Source organism: Peromyscus eremicus, chromosome 9 (assembly GCF_949786415.1).
Source record: "Peromyscus eremicus chromosome 9, PerEre_H2_v1, whole genome shotgun sequence".
NCBI lineage: Eukaryota > Metazoa > Chordata > Mammalia > Rodentia > Cricetidae > Peromyscus > Peromyscus eremicus.
This window is the reverse complement of record NC_081425.1, coordinates 79029112-79047464: the sequence shown is the minus strand read 5'-3', so window position 1 is coordinate 79047464 and position 18353 is coordinate 79029112. Positions and strand designations below refer to the sequence as shown.

Sequence of the window (18353 nt, the reverse complement as noted above, 5' to 3'; positions counted from 1 at the left end):
GGGTATGCAGATCCTCAGGTGCTGGCTAAGGGGTGCCCACTCACTCACTCCTCTCTGCACCCCATCACCGCCTCTCCTCTGCCCAGCCATACCTATCTAGGACCTCCTCCACTTTCTGTAGCTGTGGCTCCGAAGGGTACGGCATGCCTGTTTAACCATTCAGCACCGCCGCTGCATCATCCGTGGGGTTAACAGTGACTCACTGTAAATTTGCACAAACTTAGAAAATGAAGAGTATTAAAGTATGTATCCTCTGATTTTATTGTAGTCTCAAAGGTCTCGTGGAATTATGCTAAGGACACAAGAATTTAGCTGCACAGATTAAGGTAAAGAGCAAACTGCTCACCAGAAAGTATTAACCAAGGTTTAGCCCCTGGCTGGCCAATCTGTAACTGCACATACGTGGAGTCATTAGTTATGTACACTTGTTTTATTCATAATTTGTCATGTTTGGGATTACCAAAGTAATTCTAATGATGGTTGACTATAACACAAAAAAATATCTTCCCTCATCTTAAAACATCCACTGATCCATTCAGTACAATGGTCAATGTTAAAGGAACAGAAAACAAACATGCAGACCATAGCCCGGTTTTCATAAACGTCTATTTCATCATTGGTGGGCAGCACATTAACATTAAATACATTTAAATAATGTGGAGGCGCCGCACAACGGCAGCCCTGACAACTAGGTAACCATCCAACTAGAAACCAGCCAACAGGAAACTGTCTAAATATTCAAAATACAGCTCTTGTTTAATCATCCTTTGATTTCATCACCTTCTGGGGGAAGGGGGAGCCTGCTGGTCACATGGAAATATATTAAGGCCAAATCTTCTGATAATCCATTCCCAGAGGTTTCTTTCAACTGGATTAAGCCTCCAGTTCCAAGGCAAGCCCGAGTTTGTGGCCTCCAGCATTAAAGCTCTTCCCGTCTACCAGAGCAGATAGCGTAAGCTTCACACCTGTGAACAGAGCAAACCCCATGAGGGCCTGACAACCAGGATGGGCCTATCCGGACTTCTCAGTCTGCAACGACCATACTAATCCCGGCCAGCAGAGGGCACTGGATGAACCGTGACACTAGGAATTGGGGAAATGCACATCTTAGACAGAAAAAGGTTAGTAGTAAGTTCAAAGCGTTCGAAGCCATAATCATGGTCACTATACTACCCAGACTAGACACCCCCGGAACGACCAGATTGTAAGTGAACCCTAAAAGGAGGCCTCTGAGGACAAGTAGGAAGCACACATCAGGCAGGTAGATGATGCTAACGTAAGAAGGGTGCTGAGTATGTGAGCAGTAACTGGTCCTTTCGTGTTCACTTTTCACTTTTCTTTAAGTTTTAGGTGTGGGAAGTGGGGTCCCCGCTGGGAAAGTTGGGCTGCCAGTACTTCAGGACCTGGTTGGTCAACTGCTCTAAGCGCTCCAGAACTCATTAGAAATACAGAGCTCTCCACCTCAGATCTACTGACTGGCAGTGTGCATATGACTCAGAGCTGCTCTGGAATCCCCGACCTGAAGGGGACCGCAGAGACAGACCAGTCAACGCACCAGGTGAACTCTGGTCCAAGACACCATTTAGACAGCAGTGGGGAGTGAGGGGCGCTGTGCGTACTCAGGACAGCCCTCCTCAATCGACAGAGCAAGGGGGAGGGTTGTGAGCTGCAACTTCCCAGAAAAGGACTGTCAACCCCAGACAGGCTTGAAAGGGTCACAAAATAATACACTAAAAAAGTTTTTTAAATACTGTAAAAATGGGGCTGGAAGGATGACTCTGCAGTCAACAACACCGAGTGCTCTTCTAGAGGTCCTGGGTTCAATTCCCAGCACCCATGTGGTGGCTGCAAGCCGTCTGTATCTACAGCCCCATGGGATCCACTGCCCGCACTCTCTAGTGTGCAGACACAGAAGCAGACAAACCCCCCCACACTTAAATGACTCTTTTTTAAAAGGGGAAGAGGGCTGTAAAAACAATCCTACTTTATCAGCAATACTCACCAGGCCTCAGAGTCTGAGTATAGCCCACTCCAATTAAACTAGAGTTGTTGACCTTTGCCTAGAAAGAGAGAAACATTTCTGAAGGGAGATAAAGCTCTTGAGTATTCCCCACCATGGAACTATAGAGCCCAGGAATTTAACTCAATGGGATACTAAAATTTAATAAATATCATATATTAAGCAAACACCAAGTGCCACTTTAAAAAAATCAGACATCAGCTCAAAATCAGATTGTCATAGGGCCCAATAACACTCTTTTACACCCCTTTGGACATGTACAAAGACCCCTAATTATCCACACAGCATAAAAACCACTCAAAAGTTACTTTTGTTGAGTCTAAGCTAAGCCCAAAAGCTAATTAATGTGTGGCTGATGCTGCCTCCCACACCTTCTAGAGGGAGAGTCATCTTTGTGATGTGAGTGAGGAGGGATTTATAAACTCAAGGCTTAGACCACACATCACTCCCTCCAGGGTTCCTCCTCAAATCTCCACAGCTTCACTCCTTCCTCACACTCTTACTTACCTCTAAGCTGCTGGATTTGGGCTGTAACTAGTCGGGGCCTAACGAGGCTCCACTGGGGCATGGTTTATCAATTCCTCATATGCCCTGACAATTTGGGATTTAGGTCACAGACCTTCAAGAGCTGACAGGAACGCTGGAAAGCAGCAGCTTCCTCTAGCACCAGTCTCCACTACCCCAGCTAACATCCTCACTAAGCCACCTAGACACTGGCAGCTGTCCAAACTTCTTACACTGCATCCTAATGTTACCCACAAATGTGTTGGGCCACATTTATAGCAATACAGGACACACGCACGCAGCCTGCAGGCCACAGGACAGATATGCCTGCAATTTACCCTCTACTCCACAGCCTAGACGACAACTGGGCTCTTCAGTGTCCTGGGGGCCACAGCATAAAGCTAACATCTTGCTGTGAGCACACCGATTTGTAATGATTCAGTGATTCTATTCTTACAATACATAGACATCAATACACAATCTATCTTGACTATATGCTTCTGGCAGCTGCTCCACAGTGCAGCTCTACTTGGATGGGAACTGCTGTCTGTTTCCTCAATGACACCTAGGTCCCAGGCCACCTTTTCCCATGGAGACTAGCAGCTGAAAGGTCTGTCTACCACTGGCATACAATCTGTTCGAGTGCCACAAGCACATCTCAAGAGAACAACAGTGTGCTCAACTGAGTGCTTCACTAGCACATCAGAGAAGCAGCGAGTCATAAATCTATCACTGACTTCGAAAAGGGAGAGGCATTCTGGGTATTTTTCTTCACTTTACACTCTTTCTGACATTGTGTTATCATAAAGCAAAGACGGGGCTGAACACACCTGCTTATGGTATCGAAACAGTCCTTGAGGATCAAGGGTACTTTATGTAACAAAAATAACTCTCCTGGACTGTTTTAACTTCCTGTCATCCCCAGTACATACAGTACAGACAGTCCCTGACACACAGTAACAGCTGCTGATCTGACAGGAATGGAAGCCAATCCCCTGCCCCTCACAGCACACATTCTTCTACCCCTAGAGACATAAACTCCAAGACTAAAGACATACACAGGAGAAAGAGCCGAAAATCAGACAAGAGTGTCCAACCATCTCGCTCTGCCCTTAAAAGAGGGTGAGCAGGTCCTAGAGGAGCAGGCTTTCGGGCAACAGTCCCAGTAATATATCTGCTCACTTAGACAGGATTCAAATGAAGACACTGGGTCCAGTCCTGGCTTCACTCCCCATACCACTCCCCCAACAGTAACATTAAATCCTCCTCTTGCCAACCCCGTCTCTTCACCTGTAAAAATGCTTAGACCAGTGACCTCCCAGACCAAATCTGAAGATACTTCATAAACCATAAAAGATGATATCAAAGAAAGTACTATTATTATTCCCCAACCCAGGACTCCAGACACGGGTCACTTGGAGCTTCGGCAGGCTTGGGGGCTCAGGGGTCTTAGCAATACTAACTCAGCAGCTCTCAGGTGAAGTGAACCTCTTTTCTACTGATGCGATGAGACACCACGACCAAGGTGACTTCTAAAAGAGAGCCTTTAATTCAGGACTCCTGGTCTCAGAGGGCGAGGCCATGGCCGTCCCCGTGGGAAGCACAGCAGCAGGCAGGGAGGCATGATGCTGAGTTCACACCTGACCCACAAGCACGAGGCAAAGAGCTCCCTGGGAATGACTGGGCTCCGAAGCCTCAAAACCTGCCCCAAGTGACACACCTCCTCCAACAAGGCCACACCTCATCTGTCCCACCAACTGGGGACCAAGCACTCAAACAGATTAGCACATGGGGGCCATTCTCATTCAATCACCAGTGATCTAGCTTGACTGGCAACCCTCTAGCAGCACAACTTCCACAGGAAAAGCAGCATTCATTCTAATGCCAGTCCATGTGTGAATGTGGACTGTGAGTCTCAGGCAAGCTTCCACACCACCCAGTACCCCGAGAGTCACTCCCACCACCAGAACCCCCACTCTAGGCTGCACAAGTACTCACAGAAATGGAGGCAGTGGAGTCCAACTGGTATTTAGCTGCAATCCCAAATCGAGTGCAGTTGGTGCCTGATGTCCACGCAAGGTTTACTGAAGTGTCAAAATCCTCACATACTTTCTGATAAATTGATCCTCCAAATTCTGTCCCATTATTGCTATAAGATATTTTGAATTAGAATCTAGAATAGACAATGTAACCACTTCTAAGGCACAGGGTAGTACTGTAGCATTACTGTTAGTATAAGCCACTACTAGAACTGAGCGGGCAGCAGAGTGGTAGAATCCTTGCCTAGCATGCAAGAGCTGGTCCTTAAAGTTCCAACGAAAACTTCAAAGTCCTTTCTGGTTTGGTTGAGACAGTGGGAGTCTACTCTGTAACCCAGGCTACACTCAAATTCATGGCAATCCTTCTGCCTCAGCCTCGTGTTTTTAATGATTTATTTCTATTTTATATACATTGATGTTCTGCCTGCATATATGTCTGTGTAAGGGTGTCAGACACCCTGGAACTGGAGTTACAGGCAGTTGTGAGCTGCCATGTGGGTTCTGAGAATCGAACCTGGGTCCTCTGGAAGAGCAGCCGGTGCTCTTAACTGCTGAGTAATCTCTCCAGGACAGCCTCAGTTTTTAAAGACAGAGTCTCTCTATGTATTCCTAGCTGTCCTGAAACTTACAATGTAGACCAGGCTGGCTTCAAACTCAGAGATCCTTCTGCCTCTGTCTCCTGAGCACTGGGATTACGGTGTGTAAAACACACACTCGAACACACAATGAGCAGAGGTGTTAGGATCAATGACAGAATGCTGCCTATCCTGGACGCATCCCTGGATTCCACTTCCAGCAGCACCACATACAAACACATGTACACACACACAAGAGGATACCACAACATAAACAAAGATTATATATTAGGTAGTGAGTTTCAGGCCAGGCAGGCTGTTGCAAGTTATGTGTCACTGTGATTGGTTTAATAAAAAGCTAAACAGCTAGGCAGGAGGCATATCAGAACTTCCGGACAGAGAGAGCTCTTGGAAGAAGAAAGGGGGAATCACCAGACACCGAGGAAGCAGGATATGCAGGAGGAGAGGTAAGAGCCATGAGTGATGTGGCAGCCTAGTCTGCATGAACAGAAATGGGTTAATTTAAGTTATAAGAGCTAGTTAGGAATAAGCCTGAACTAAGGCCAAGCTTTCATATTAGTAAGAAGTCTTTGTTTCGTTATTGGAAAGCTGGCTATCGAGACAAAGAAAGATTCTTTACAGGGGGCTGCAAAAGAGACTTTAAAAAAAATTGTACTTAGGACCAGAGAGAGAGATTGCTTATTGGGTCTTAAGGCCCTTGCTACCAAGCCTGAGTACCTGAGTTTGATCCCTGAGACAATCAGTTTTCCAGTTAACATTCACATGTGCCATAACATAACAAATAAATATAAAAAACAAAAAAAATTTAAGATTATGTGTCTAGTTGGTAGGATTATGGGAAATGTTTTTCTTTTGTGCTTCTGTTATTTCCCAATATACTGATTTGTCATGGAAAAAGTTAAGTCCTTTTCTATGTAATCTAACTTGAGCTGGGTATGAAACACCTTTTTTTGGTTTTTCCGAGACAGTTTCTCTAGGTAGTTTTGGTGCCTGTCCTGGACTTGCTCTGTAGACCAGGCTGGCCTTGAACTCAGAGATCCACCTGGCTCTGCCTCCCGGGTGCTGGGATTAGAGGCGTGCGCCACCACCGCCGTTTGTTTGTTTGTTTGTTTGTTTGTTTGTTTGTTTTTAATTTTTGAGAAAGGAGCTCACTATGTAGTTCTAGCCAGCCTAGAACTCACCATGGCCCCAGTCTCAGAAAGATCAGCTGCCTCTGCCTCCCAATGCTAGGATTAAAGGTGTGAGGCACCACACAACCTGCCAAGCACCATGATCTAACATGCTAAGATAATCCTATCAAACCAGGACCCCACACTCCCTAGGTCATCATGTCAGAGAGAGCACTGGTAGCAGTCTGACAAATTCTAACACCCCACCCCTCACCAAAGACACAGAGCAGCATCTCAAGTCTCGAAGATGATGTGAGCATGCACTCTCAGTGTCTACACTATATGCTTCTGAGGAGCATCTAGAACTACCTCATGTCAGATAACCTTTAAATGAAAAACAGATCCAAAGAAACGACATTACACAGCACCCTGAGAGCCTCTAAAGAAATACTTACACATTAGTATGTAGCTGGAAGTCCCCAGTCCTGTAGCCTACTGCAAAGTTACTCCTTGTCAGCTTTGACTTGGCACTGTCAAAGGTCATCTGGTACCCAGCAAGCCAGCCCTCGTAACCAAAGACAGCTGAGCCATGGATGGCAGGTCCAGCAAAATCAAAGTCAACATCACAGCCAAGGTTTATACACTCCCTCTTGTAAGCAGACTTGATTTTACCACTTTTCTTTCTGAAAGGAAGGAGAGACTGATTTGAAACTAAGGCCAGTGACAAAGATTTATACCTGGTGGACATCAAAGATTTAAACAAACTGCAGTATGACAATTTTAGGGCTAAAAACACCCAAATAAACTAAACAAAGCCACATGGGGTGACGGACTGCCCCACCATAGAGAAGTACTTTGTCAAACTGACAGTCACAAAGCTAAGAAATGAGTAGCACCGCCACAGTGAAGAGGCGGCCAGTTTCTGAAGCAAGCCAACAGCGGCAAGCAGTGGTCAACTGCAGGCCGTCACCGCTGCAGTGAGCAGCCAAGAATGCTTCCAGTTCAGTGCATGCGGAAATCAGCACTTACCCTGTGTTCGGTGAAAAGGTAGTATCAAATGTCAGCTTCAAACCTTGACAGATCTGTATTTTAGGAGAAAAAGAATGTATGAGGTTTTATGTTCAGCTTTCTTTCCTTTGTGAAATTCAAAAATGACAGAGAAGCAAGTTTGTGAGACACTACCTGGTCTTCAATTGCAATCTCTGTCCCCAGAGTGTTATCGGTGTTCCACTTCTCTGTGAAAGTCAGACCATACTCACACCACTTGTATTTGGTCTCCAAGGTCCCACTGACTTTACCAGTGTCCGTATTAGATGAACCAGATGTTGAAAATTCCTGACAAGACAACAAACAACTCATGAGCCTTCTCCTAAGCCTGGAAGAATACACGGCCTAACTTACTCAACACACTTAACTTTATACCGTACTACTTCCTAAGCAAACACAACAGTGACAATTAGCCTGGCCAACTGATGCCACTAGAATGTCACCTTACATTTCTAACTAATCAATAAAGATGGCTCACTAGGTATAAAGGCTTACTGCCAAACCTGACGACCTAACTTCCATGTCTAAGACTCACGCAGTAGGAAGAGAGAAGTCAGTCCCATAAGCTGTCCTCTAACCTCGACACTCACCCCGTGACACGTGTGCCTGCACGCACACATAATCCACACACAAAACGTGAAAATTTCTAAACACGGAAATTCAAACTCAATAATTCCAATACTCAAGTTTTCTTTTTTTTTTTAAAGAATTGTTTATAATTTGCAATATATGTATGTGAATATTAAATGCAGATGTCATGAAGGCCAGGAGTCTGATTTCCCTGAAACTGAAGTTACAGGTGGTTGGGAGCCATCACGTGGGTGCTTGGATAGGAACTAGGGCCCTCTTCAAGAGCAACACCCACTCTTAAATGCTGAGCCATCTCTCCAGTTCTTGTTTTCTGAAATGAGCCTTTGCTAGGTTTCAGGCCTTTCCAAACAACTCACATATCTTCTTTTTGCTGTTTCTTGTTGTTGATCTGGCTGTTGTGGAACTGGCTTTGTAGACCAGGCTGGCTATCCTAATCTGCCAGCCTCTGCCTCCCTAGTGCTGGGATTAAAGGTGTACACCACCACACCCAACTCACCCTATTTTCATGGGGCTGGGAAGATGGCTAAGTAGTAAAGAGCACATGTTGCTCTTGCAGAGGACCCAGGTTTGATTCCTAGCACCCAAGGCAGCTAATAGTCTGTAAACTCGAGACTAGCATATCCACCACCCTCTTCTGGCCTCTGTGGGTACTGCACACACATGGTGCAGATACACATGCAGGCAAAAAAAAAAAAACATACACACAAAATAAAAATAAGCCTTTTAAAAGTGGATTGGGGAGCTTCTTGATTTTTTTTTTTAAAGATTTATTTATTACATATACAGTGTTCTGGCGCCAGTAGAGGGCGCCAGATCTCATTACAAGTGGTTGTGAGCCACCATGTGGTTGCCGGAAATTGAACTCAGGACCTCTGGAAGAACAGTCAGTGCTCTTAACCTCTGAGCCATCTCTCAAGCCCAGCTTCTTGATTTTTATCATATATCATATAAACTGTGTATGTTGGCAGCAAAAAATACAGGCATTATTAATTTGAAGTACTATAAAAAGCTTGGCCTTGGAACTAGAAAAATAGCCAGTGAGTAAACACACTCTGCAAGAGAACCCAAATTCGGTTCCCAGCATCCACACGGCAACTTACAATCAGGCACCAGGACACAAAGACATACAGGCAAACACTCATACATGTAAAATAAAAACATTTTTAATTAAAAATAAATCTTTTAAAAAGTTTTAATCACGGGTTTGTATAGAACACAATCCCTTGTGGCATACCAAGTGAAAGGGGAACCCTGAGGAAGAAAGCTGTATCTTAGAATTTTCTAGATGACCCAGGTGTCTGTTTTTTACCAAGGACGGCATGTGAAATATGCCAAGATAAAATGTAAGCTTTAAGCAGCCTTACAGAGTTCTGACTCACAGTTTCTGTATCAGTGTCTACACTACAGTCACTGGAAAGCTATGCCTAAAGTTAATGATCTCAAGTTTATCAGAAATTGCGATACCTGTGGAGTTAAGAAACAGACACTGCCAGGAGGTGGTGGCGCATGTCTTTAATTCCAGTACTCAGGAGGTAGAGGCAGGCAGATCTCTGAGCTCCAGGCCAGCCTGGGCTACACACGCACATGCACACGCGCACACACACACACACACAAACTGGAAAAACAGACAAACATTAATAAAATAAAAAGAAATATCAAAAACTGTTGTTATAAAATAAAAAGAAATATCAAAAACTGTTGTCACCAGGCGGTGGTGGTGCACAACTTTAGTCCCAGCACTTGTGAGGCAAGTGGCAGGTAATCTCTGTGACTTCAAGGCCAGCCTGGTCTACAGAGTAAGTTCCAGGACAGCGAAGGCTACAGAGAGAAACTCTGTCAAAAAAAGAAAAGAAAAGGGGAAAAAAAAGTGTTGTCAATGGAGAACTATCTTTCTCTTAGAATAGAAATATTTTTAACTATGAAGTTGAAAAGATCAAAATCGCCAGGCGGTGGTGGCACACGCCTTTAATCCCAGCACTGGGGAAGCAGAGGCAGGCGGATCTCTGTGAGTTCAAGGCCAGCTTGGTCTACAAAGCAATTCCAGGAAAGGTGCAAAGCTACACAGAAAAACCCTGTCTTGAAAAACAAAACAACAACAACAAAAAAAAATCAAAATCCTTAGGTCTCTATATATGTCCTCCTAAAACTAGACACTTTCATTCACAGAAATTATCTCAATGCTTAACATTCAGTCTCCTAAAATGCACTAGGTTAGGTTATATTAAGAAATAACATTTGATATGAAGTTATGAGTCCTGGTTATCTGGGTTGAGGTGTCATTTGCTCAATGAGTAACCCTGAGGAACACAGTTAACTTGTGGAGACCTGTATTCTCAACTGTAACAGCACAGCTTCCTGTGGGGTAATTCAGAGCTGCCGGAGAAAGCTCTGTAGCTTTGCATGCACAAACAATAGGATGACATTAAATACACAGGAAGCATTTTCTTCCAACAAATAGTTTAAACGGGAAATGTATATAAATGTATATGGGCAGCAGTTTTTAATCCTGCAAGACAATGATTAATGACCTAAGCTCCACCACCATGCATCAGTCCCTGAGATCAAGGGCCAGCCTAATGTATGCCAACAAATGCTCAGGAAACAAGGTCAACATCAGCCTGTGGGCCGAATCGGGCAGATTAAACCAACACTAAAGCAATTCATTCCCCCACCATGAACTTATCTTCCACATTTTGGGTAGCCTGAGCATCTCTGCAGTTCAAGAAAGAGAGGAGCCTCAGTAGAATTTAACTGTGAGTAGGTTTGTATGCTACAGCACCAATACTATTCAATTTTACTCAGAAAGTATAAACAAAACATACCCTCTTTGATCCAATGCCTATAGATTCTTTAAAATCTTAAATTTACTTCCATATAACTTTCCCTAACCCTGTTACAATAAACCTTTCCTTTCCAACAAGAATTTCGGCTTATAAATCTAGTGCTTGATACAATTCTCCAATTATTCTCAGCTTGTCTGTCCAACTAGAAAGGAGTTTTGTTTGTTTTGAGGCACTGGCCCTGATACACAGCTAATAATCCCCCTACACACACACCCCATCCCCATTTTGAACGTAAGCTTTCTAAAGACAAGGACGGTGTGTTTATTTTAGGGTAACCTACGTAAAACATACGTAAAACCCGGTAGGCTGAAAACACAGATGAGTAGTAGAGATGCAAGGCCCTGAGCTCAATATCCAGCAGCAGTGGGAAATAGAAACAATCAGCTAACTAACTATATCCTCTCAGCCCAGCCAAGTGAGTCACTCAACCATTACCAAACAGTTAGACTTCTCTGTAAACCAAGGAAACCACAGGACAGGACAAATATAAGACCTCCTAAGTGCAACAGGTCTGAGCATTAAGAAATCCCACCAGGAACAACTTTAATAAATTCCAGTTATATGCAGAACAGCATGCATTTATCACAGTGCCCAATAATGATAGTTTAGAACGTACACAATACACCCACCTCCAAATCGCAAAACAAAAACTTTTAGAGAAAGAAAAAAAGCATGCAATATTTTACTTTATCCCTTTTTTAACAGCTGGGAAGGATCAACACATAAGTGACACTCAAGACAGGATAGACATATGTAGACATCTCCATGGATGACTGTTAGAATATAGCCATTATATTAAATGATCAGTATGGTCAACCAAACAAGTTACTATTAAGGCCAGAATTCTGACAGGTATTAAGATTCTGGGTTATCACGTCTTCAGTCTCAGCACTCAGGAGGCAGAAGCAGGCGGATCTCTGTGAGTTCAAGGAGAGCCTGGTCTACAGAGCAAGTTCCAGGACAGGCTCCAAAGCTACACAGAGAAACCCTGTCTTGAAAAAAACCAAAGAGCCGGGCGGTGGTGGCGCACGCCTTTAATCCCAGCACTCGGGAGGCAGAGCCAGGCGGATCTCTATGAGTTCGAGGCCAGCCTGGGCTACCAAGTGAGTTCCAGGAAAGGCGCAAAGCTACACAGAGAGACCCTGTCTCGAAAAACCAAAAAAAAAAAGAAAAAAAAAGAAAAAAACCAAAGAGTCTGGGTTACAAGCCTCTGGCCTTCAAGCTTGTAATCTACCCGAACAGGACCAAATAACCAACTTCTTTGTGCAATCATAGTAACACATATATACACAGGAAAATAATAAAACTACATGAAAATCAGAAATCATACCCAAAGCCAATAAATCAGATTACACATAAATCACTCAAAACAAATTAACCTCTGCCTTTTTAAGGCAAAACAGCTGTAGACATTTACAGGATAAGAAATGAAAAGATTGATGAGAAATTATTAGTCACTTACCACACCACTGCATGACTTTGTTTTCACATCCAGCTTTACCAACCCAAAGCCTTCAGAAAAATAGAGAGTAAACATGAGTCTTCTGCCATGTATACCCATTATTCACATTACATTTAAAATAAGTCCATCTCCAAAATTTATCCTGCTGCACTTATGAGGTCTTATATGTGTCCTCATTTGAACTTGGGGCCTTGCATCTCTCCTACTAATCTTTATTTTCAGCCTACTGGGTTTTACATGTTTGTACAGGGGAACAAAAATGTACTGTCCTACAGTACCTGAAGAATACTTCAAAAGCAGTCAGTTCTACTGAGGCTAATGACTGCAGATGCTAATGAGTGCTGGCGGGGAACTGGCTCCACCTTGTGACACACCCTTTTCAAGCCATTTTTAAATGTTAGATTAGAAAATCACTCCCAGCCCGGTGGTGGTGGTGGCAGCAGTGCAAGCCTTTAGTCCCAGCACTCAGGAGGCAGAGTCAGCAGATCTCTGTGAGTTCAAGCCCAGCCTGGTCTACAGAGTGAGTTCCAGGACAACCAGGGCTACCCAGAGAAACTCTGTCTAAAAAACACAAACAAACAAAAGAACAAAAAAGTACAAGCTTTTCCCTTAAAAGGTTAGAATTCATAAATTGCGACCTGAAGAAAAGCTGAGAAACTGGGGTGCAGTATAGCAGTCTAACATAAAATGCATCTGGCAGAAGAATTAATCCAGCAGGATATTCAGTCTGGAAAAGCAAGTCAATTTCCTGAAAGGATCCAAGCACACATTTTCTCTTTTAAGCTAAAATGAAAAGAAAAGTCCTTACCAAATCCTTTGTTGAAAATATCTCTGGCAGCTTTGCCAAGGTCAGCATAGCATGGAGGGATACACATTGCTAGTAAAAAGAAACATTCTACAGTTAATGTGACTGGACTCTGACCTACTACGAATATTTACATTCAAGACCAATGGCTTTCGATGGCACTGCAACTACTCTAAACAGCCATCGTAACAGTTGACTTCTAAGTGGCTATGTGGTAATACGAACTTGGGACGGTTCTACCAGTTTGTTTTTATAGGGTTGGGGGGAAGCCTATCTTTCCTAAACTTATTATCTACAGCCTCACAACACTACTACAAGTGTACACACACCAGCCAGAATGCATGGGAACTGACTGATTTAACTGAGATTAAGAACCAAAATTTAAGATTAGGCATTTTCCCCTAGCAAATCCTTTGGTATGTCTTCCAAGAACAAAATCAACACACGGGCAAGGAGACAGAAACTTAACTCTGGGAACTGACATCTGGCGACAGGGGGGTAAAATGTTTCAGTCAAGTGTCTACAGCAACTAAATATCCAATGGCACTTTAAACACATTAATAGGGCTCCCAAGCACTCCGCCAAAGCAGTGAGGCGTAAGGGCAAGGAATCTGAGCTCCCGCTACACCTCGTTCATTCTAAAAGAGCACCTCCACACCCTTAGGAACACGTGTAATGACCTTGTAGTGCACGCCCATCTCTGCAGACTGAGGGAGACCTACTTCCTCTTTGCAAAGTGACTGATCGAATTCTCCAGGGCGGAATTCAACAACTAGTACTTTTTGTTTTGCTTCCGGATGTGTAAATGACACATTCAAAAGCAGAGGGTGGGTCCAGCCAAGGACCAACGCCCCGGGCGCGAGCCCCCCATCTGCAACCCAACAGCCCAGCACCGCGTTGGTCAGCAGAGTGGGCAGTAAGCTTTAGTGGCCACGCCAAGGGGCAAGACTTTCCAAGTCCTTGCAGGCATGTAGATCGCTATGGTTTTCCAAAGAGGGACACAGCAGCCCCACCAGCAGACATGTCTATGGGTCTACTTACGCCTTGGGCATGTCGGCACACAACAGTCCGCCATAGCGAAGCCGCGGGGAAAAGGTGATCTGTAGGAGGGACAAGAAGTGCGGTCAGGGGGACGGTCAAAGGGCCCACAGGGGATCTCGGACAGAAGAGCAGAGAGCCGGGGACCGTGCGGCCATCTTAGGGGAGCAGGGCTGCCCCGAGTCCGCTCAGGCTGCCGGCCCGGCCTAGACCCCGGGTTCAGCCGGGGGCGGACAACGTAGTACCTGCGGGTGTCCCGAGGGGCGTTGCCGCCGCCGCCGCCGCTCCGCTACGCCGAGGCCGCTCCGCTATCTGGAGATTGCGCTGCAGCCACCGCGGCTGGAGGGCGAAGTGAAGGAGACACCGTTGCGCCCCGCCGCAAGCCTGGCCTCCCCCAGCCAGGACCCCGCCGCTGGCCGCCCGGGCTGTCCGGCTGCGCCTGTCCTTGGCCGCGCCGCCCCCCCGCCCACTCCCACCTGCTCCGGAGGGGCCACGCGGGGCCGAGGGCACGGTGATCCCCCCGGGCTGAGCTGTCTCGGACCGTCCGACGGGGAAGGGGCGCGGAAGAGCTGGCGGGCCACGGGTCAGGCAATGGACGGGGCAGCCCGAGAGGCGAGGGCCGGGGAACGGCGGAGGCGGCGCAACGGCACCCTCGCGGTCAGGGTGGGAGAGGCCTCGCGCGTCACGGCGGGGCGGGGCGACGCCGCCCGCAGGGTCACGTGCACCCCCTCCGCCTCCGGGTGTCCCAGGCAGGAAGAGTGCACGGCAGTCACTGCCCTTCCAGGGACTTAAGGCCCCGGGAGGAGGAAGTGGGGCGCGCTGCGCCGTCCATCCGCAGCCTGCGTGCCCATCTTTACATCGGTTCACCGCCCACTGCAGTGTCATCCTCTGGGGAGGCTGGGCTCCAGAGGGACAAACTTGAGCCGATCTCCGTGGGCTCTGCAACTGAAGAGCCGCAGGGTTGCGCTCCTGCGGCCTCCTTCCCACTCATGCCTGGGATGGCTTCCCGAAGAAGCACGTGCAGAGAAGCCATGCTCTAGCAGGGCGATAAGCTTCCCCTGGTTGCCAGGCCTGCAGAGATGATAGGGGAGGAACTGTAGGGTCCGTGTTGACCAGTCATTAGAATGCTGCTCTCAACTTCTATACATGTGCAAGAAGTGTGAGGGAGCAGCCCGTCCTGGTTCTTGGGAAGCAGGGAGATTGCCGTCACTTTGAGGCTAAGCTACAATATGAGGCAAATGGGGAAAAAGAGAAATGTACAAGCTAAGAAAGATAGAAACAGGGCCTTGCGAGCGGGCTCAATGGGTAAGAACTCTTGCTGTGCAAGCAAGAGGACCTGCACTCGGATCCCCAGCCCCCACATTAAAAGCCAGTAGTAGCCCCAGAAGCAGCAACAAGAGGGTCACTGGGGCTCTCTGCCAACCTGGCCAGCAAACAGCATGCTTTTTAAGTTCAGTAACAGATTCTGGCTCCAGGGAGTAAAGGGAAGGGCAAGAGACTACCCGAAGTCCTCTGGTCTCCTCAGGCATAACTGTGCATACCTGTACGTATACACACCACCCATACAGAAGATTAGAAATGAACACAGTTTACTTCAACTCAATAAAACTCAAGTAATTCAGCCTGTGAATTACGGTTTCTTCATCCCTAAGGTGATGTTTAATAATCTGCCACACAGTTGGATTGAGAGCAGAGACTTCAAACACATAACACGTGCACAAACTGATTATCTCTGAACTCTTTCTACTCAAGTATTGAAGTTTTCACTCTCCTCCTAAACTGGGAAAAGATGGCTAGACGGGATTCCCCAATCTAAAACCAAGTTTAAAGTTACACACTCCCGAGAGCAAGCCTAGGCAGCAATCTTGCCTGATCATGGCTGAGATTATGTTGTAATCAGGGCTCCAGCCCCTGGTTCATTCCTTCGTTCAAGCTTAGGCAGGTTGGTCTGCAATGGACCTGGCCCGTGGGAGATAATCTGCGCTAGCTGTGATACCTTTGCAAGGCTCATGGTAGAGTTTGACCTCTCCATCCCAAATGTCTCACAACAGCACCTGCCAAAAAACTCGGTCTGCTAAATTAGTTACCGCAATTACCTAAAGCAAGACTTATTCATATTATGAATCAACCTATAGCCATTTTTGATCTCCAAAGATATAATTTATTATTTATTTATTATGTATACACTTGCCAGAAGAGGGCACCAGATCTCATAGATGTTGTGAGCCACCATGTGGTTGCTGGGAATTGAACTCAGATCCTCAGGAAGGGCAGCCAGTGCTCTTAACCTCTGAGCCATCTCTCCAGCCCCCTAAAGACATAATTTTTACTGACACAGGTTAGGGGCTTTACTCTGTAAACGTAGTGAAGTATGTGGGCAGTGCTTAATGGCCACTGGAGACAGACACATGCCTAAGCAAAAATTTGCAAGGGTGGAAAGATAGTAATTCCTTCCCAATATTAAAGAACACAGCTGACACTCCTATATAAAAGACGGGTTAGCAAGAGAAATGTATAACTCATTTAATTGATCATGATACACAATCCAAACTTAAGAGCCCAAACACCCAAGATGAATTATTGATTTTTTAAAATTATTTTTTATGCTTAGGTTGAATGAAGCGAGGACAGGCATACAGGAATATACATGAGCCAAGCAGTGGTATCTCAAGAGTGTTCCTTAGGCACAGCGTAGGGGCAGGGGCTAGCCAGTCTTGGTAGGAGGTGTCTGTAGGCAGAGGTCTCAGGCTATAGACATTTGGGCGGAGGAAGGTACAGCTGCTAGTTTTTAAGCTGATCAACCTTCCATAAACCTTCCTACCTCCGAGGGAAGCTTTGCCTTCCATTCCTCTTGAGCTGGATCCACACCGGTAACAGCTTTGCCAATTGCCCCATGGGTTGGAGGCCTTGGGATTCCGTGACATGGCCATACCCATGTTAAAATACACATTCACTGGGGGCTTTGTCTGCTCCCTACATATCCCACAAATGCATAGACTCAAAAAATAAGTATATGGATAAATAAAATAGGGGTCTTATGATGATCTACTATTAGTCAAGGTAGGTCAGAGACTGTCTTTATGGCAGGGGAAGATGAGTATTTTTAAGCTTTGAGGCTTTAGGGGTAGCAGGAGGGCATTCTACATTTCTATGACTTGCTCCAGATAAAAAATTCTAATTTCTTGGCTTGTCTTAGGTGGAGGACAGAGATAGGACAGGATAAGTTTAAGGAGAAACTGTTTCAAGGCCTTCATTTTGAGCAGGACTCAGTAAATAAGCCTGTATTATTGGAGTACTCACATCCAAACTCCTTTAGAAGACCGAGCCTGGTGTGGCCGCACACGCCTGGAATCCCAGCACCTGGGAGGCGGAGGCAGGAGGATCAGGAGTTCGGGGTCACTCTCCACTAACACAGTTAGCTTGATGCCAACTTGGGCTACATAAGAAACTTTTTTCAACAAGTAAAAGAAACCAAAAAAATCCATGATATTGAAAATGAAAACAAAACAAAACAAAATCCAGCAAGACAGACCGAAGCTGCATTGTCTTAGAGATTCAATCTTAGAAACGATGCTGCGGTTTCTGCCTTACTGTTTGCTAGACGTGGACTGCTAAACTGGGCAAGGCAGTACACACCCAGAACCCCAGCCATCCGGGAGGCCGGGGTAGAAGGGACCAAAGTGTTTAGAATGACCTCGGTTACTTAGACTGTCTTTAAAAAGCAAATTAGTTACTCAGACCAATTTTATACCAAGAGGAGAGAGATTAGGCTGCATCCTTTGAAAGAAGTTGTGAGTGAATATGTGGATGTATTTTAACTCCATAGACCATGCTTTGCTCATATAGTCATTTCCAGTCTTATATGCAAGTCCATTTACTTCCTTCCCTGCCCCAACACCTCCGACCTTCATATCGGAATGGGGCTCCTTAGACTGAGTTAGTCCCTGACTCCAGTTCCTGTGAATCAGAGACTAGCTGCCTGCCCTTCAGCACACAATGGTGAAATAAACACGCCATTACTTCGGAGACCCTCTTGCTCAAAAAGGTGAGAAACGAAAGTCATTGCTGCTCCACAGCAGTTCTGAAATTCTGAAATCCAGTCAGGCAAACTCAGTCTTACTCCTGTGTGGGCTCAAAGAGGTCCTGTCAGAAGAACTGGCCCTACACACACATTCTTTCTTTTCCTGCCACTGGCTCTGACACATACTGGGAGAGGGCCACCCTAGCCCACACAGCCAAGTTCCACCCTCTTACATTTACATACTCCTTGACCATGGCAGGGCCTTAGATGTACGCCAC

The 18353-nt window shown here is 45.8% G+C and overlaps 1 protein-coding gene across 2 annotated transcripts; it reads right to left on the bottom strand.

Annotated features, from left to right (window-relative positions):
- Positions 1-237: 237 nt before the first annotated feature.
- On the bottom strand, positions 238-14710 carry Vdac2 (voltage dependent anion channel 2). Of its 2 annotated transcripts, XM_059273856.1 has the most exons (11): positions 14531-14710; positions 14300-14393; positions 14058-14116; positions 13020-13088; positions 12212-12261; positions 7451-7603; positions 7298-7350; positions 6724-6951; positions 4523-4673; positions 2003-2060; positions 238-965 (listed from the first exon to the last, which is right to left on the bottom strand). In XM_059273856.1, exons 3-11 carry the CDS (start codon positions 14089-14091, stop codon positions 874-876), a joined length of 888 nt encoding a protein of 295 aa, XP_059129839.1. In that variant the 5' UTR covers positions 14092-14116; positions 14300-14393; positions 14531-14710; the 3' UTR covers positions 238-873. The 2 variants fall into 2 exon arrangements, with proteins under 2 accessions (XP_059129839.1, XP_059129838.1); XM_059273855.1 differs by lacking the exon at positions 14531-14710 and having other exon boundaries at positions 14300-14467.
- Between the last annotated feature and the right edge of the window lie 3643 nt (positions 14711-18353).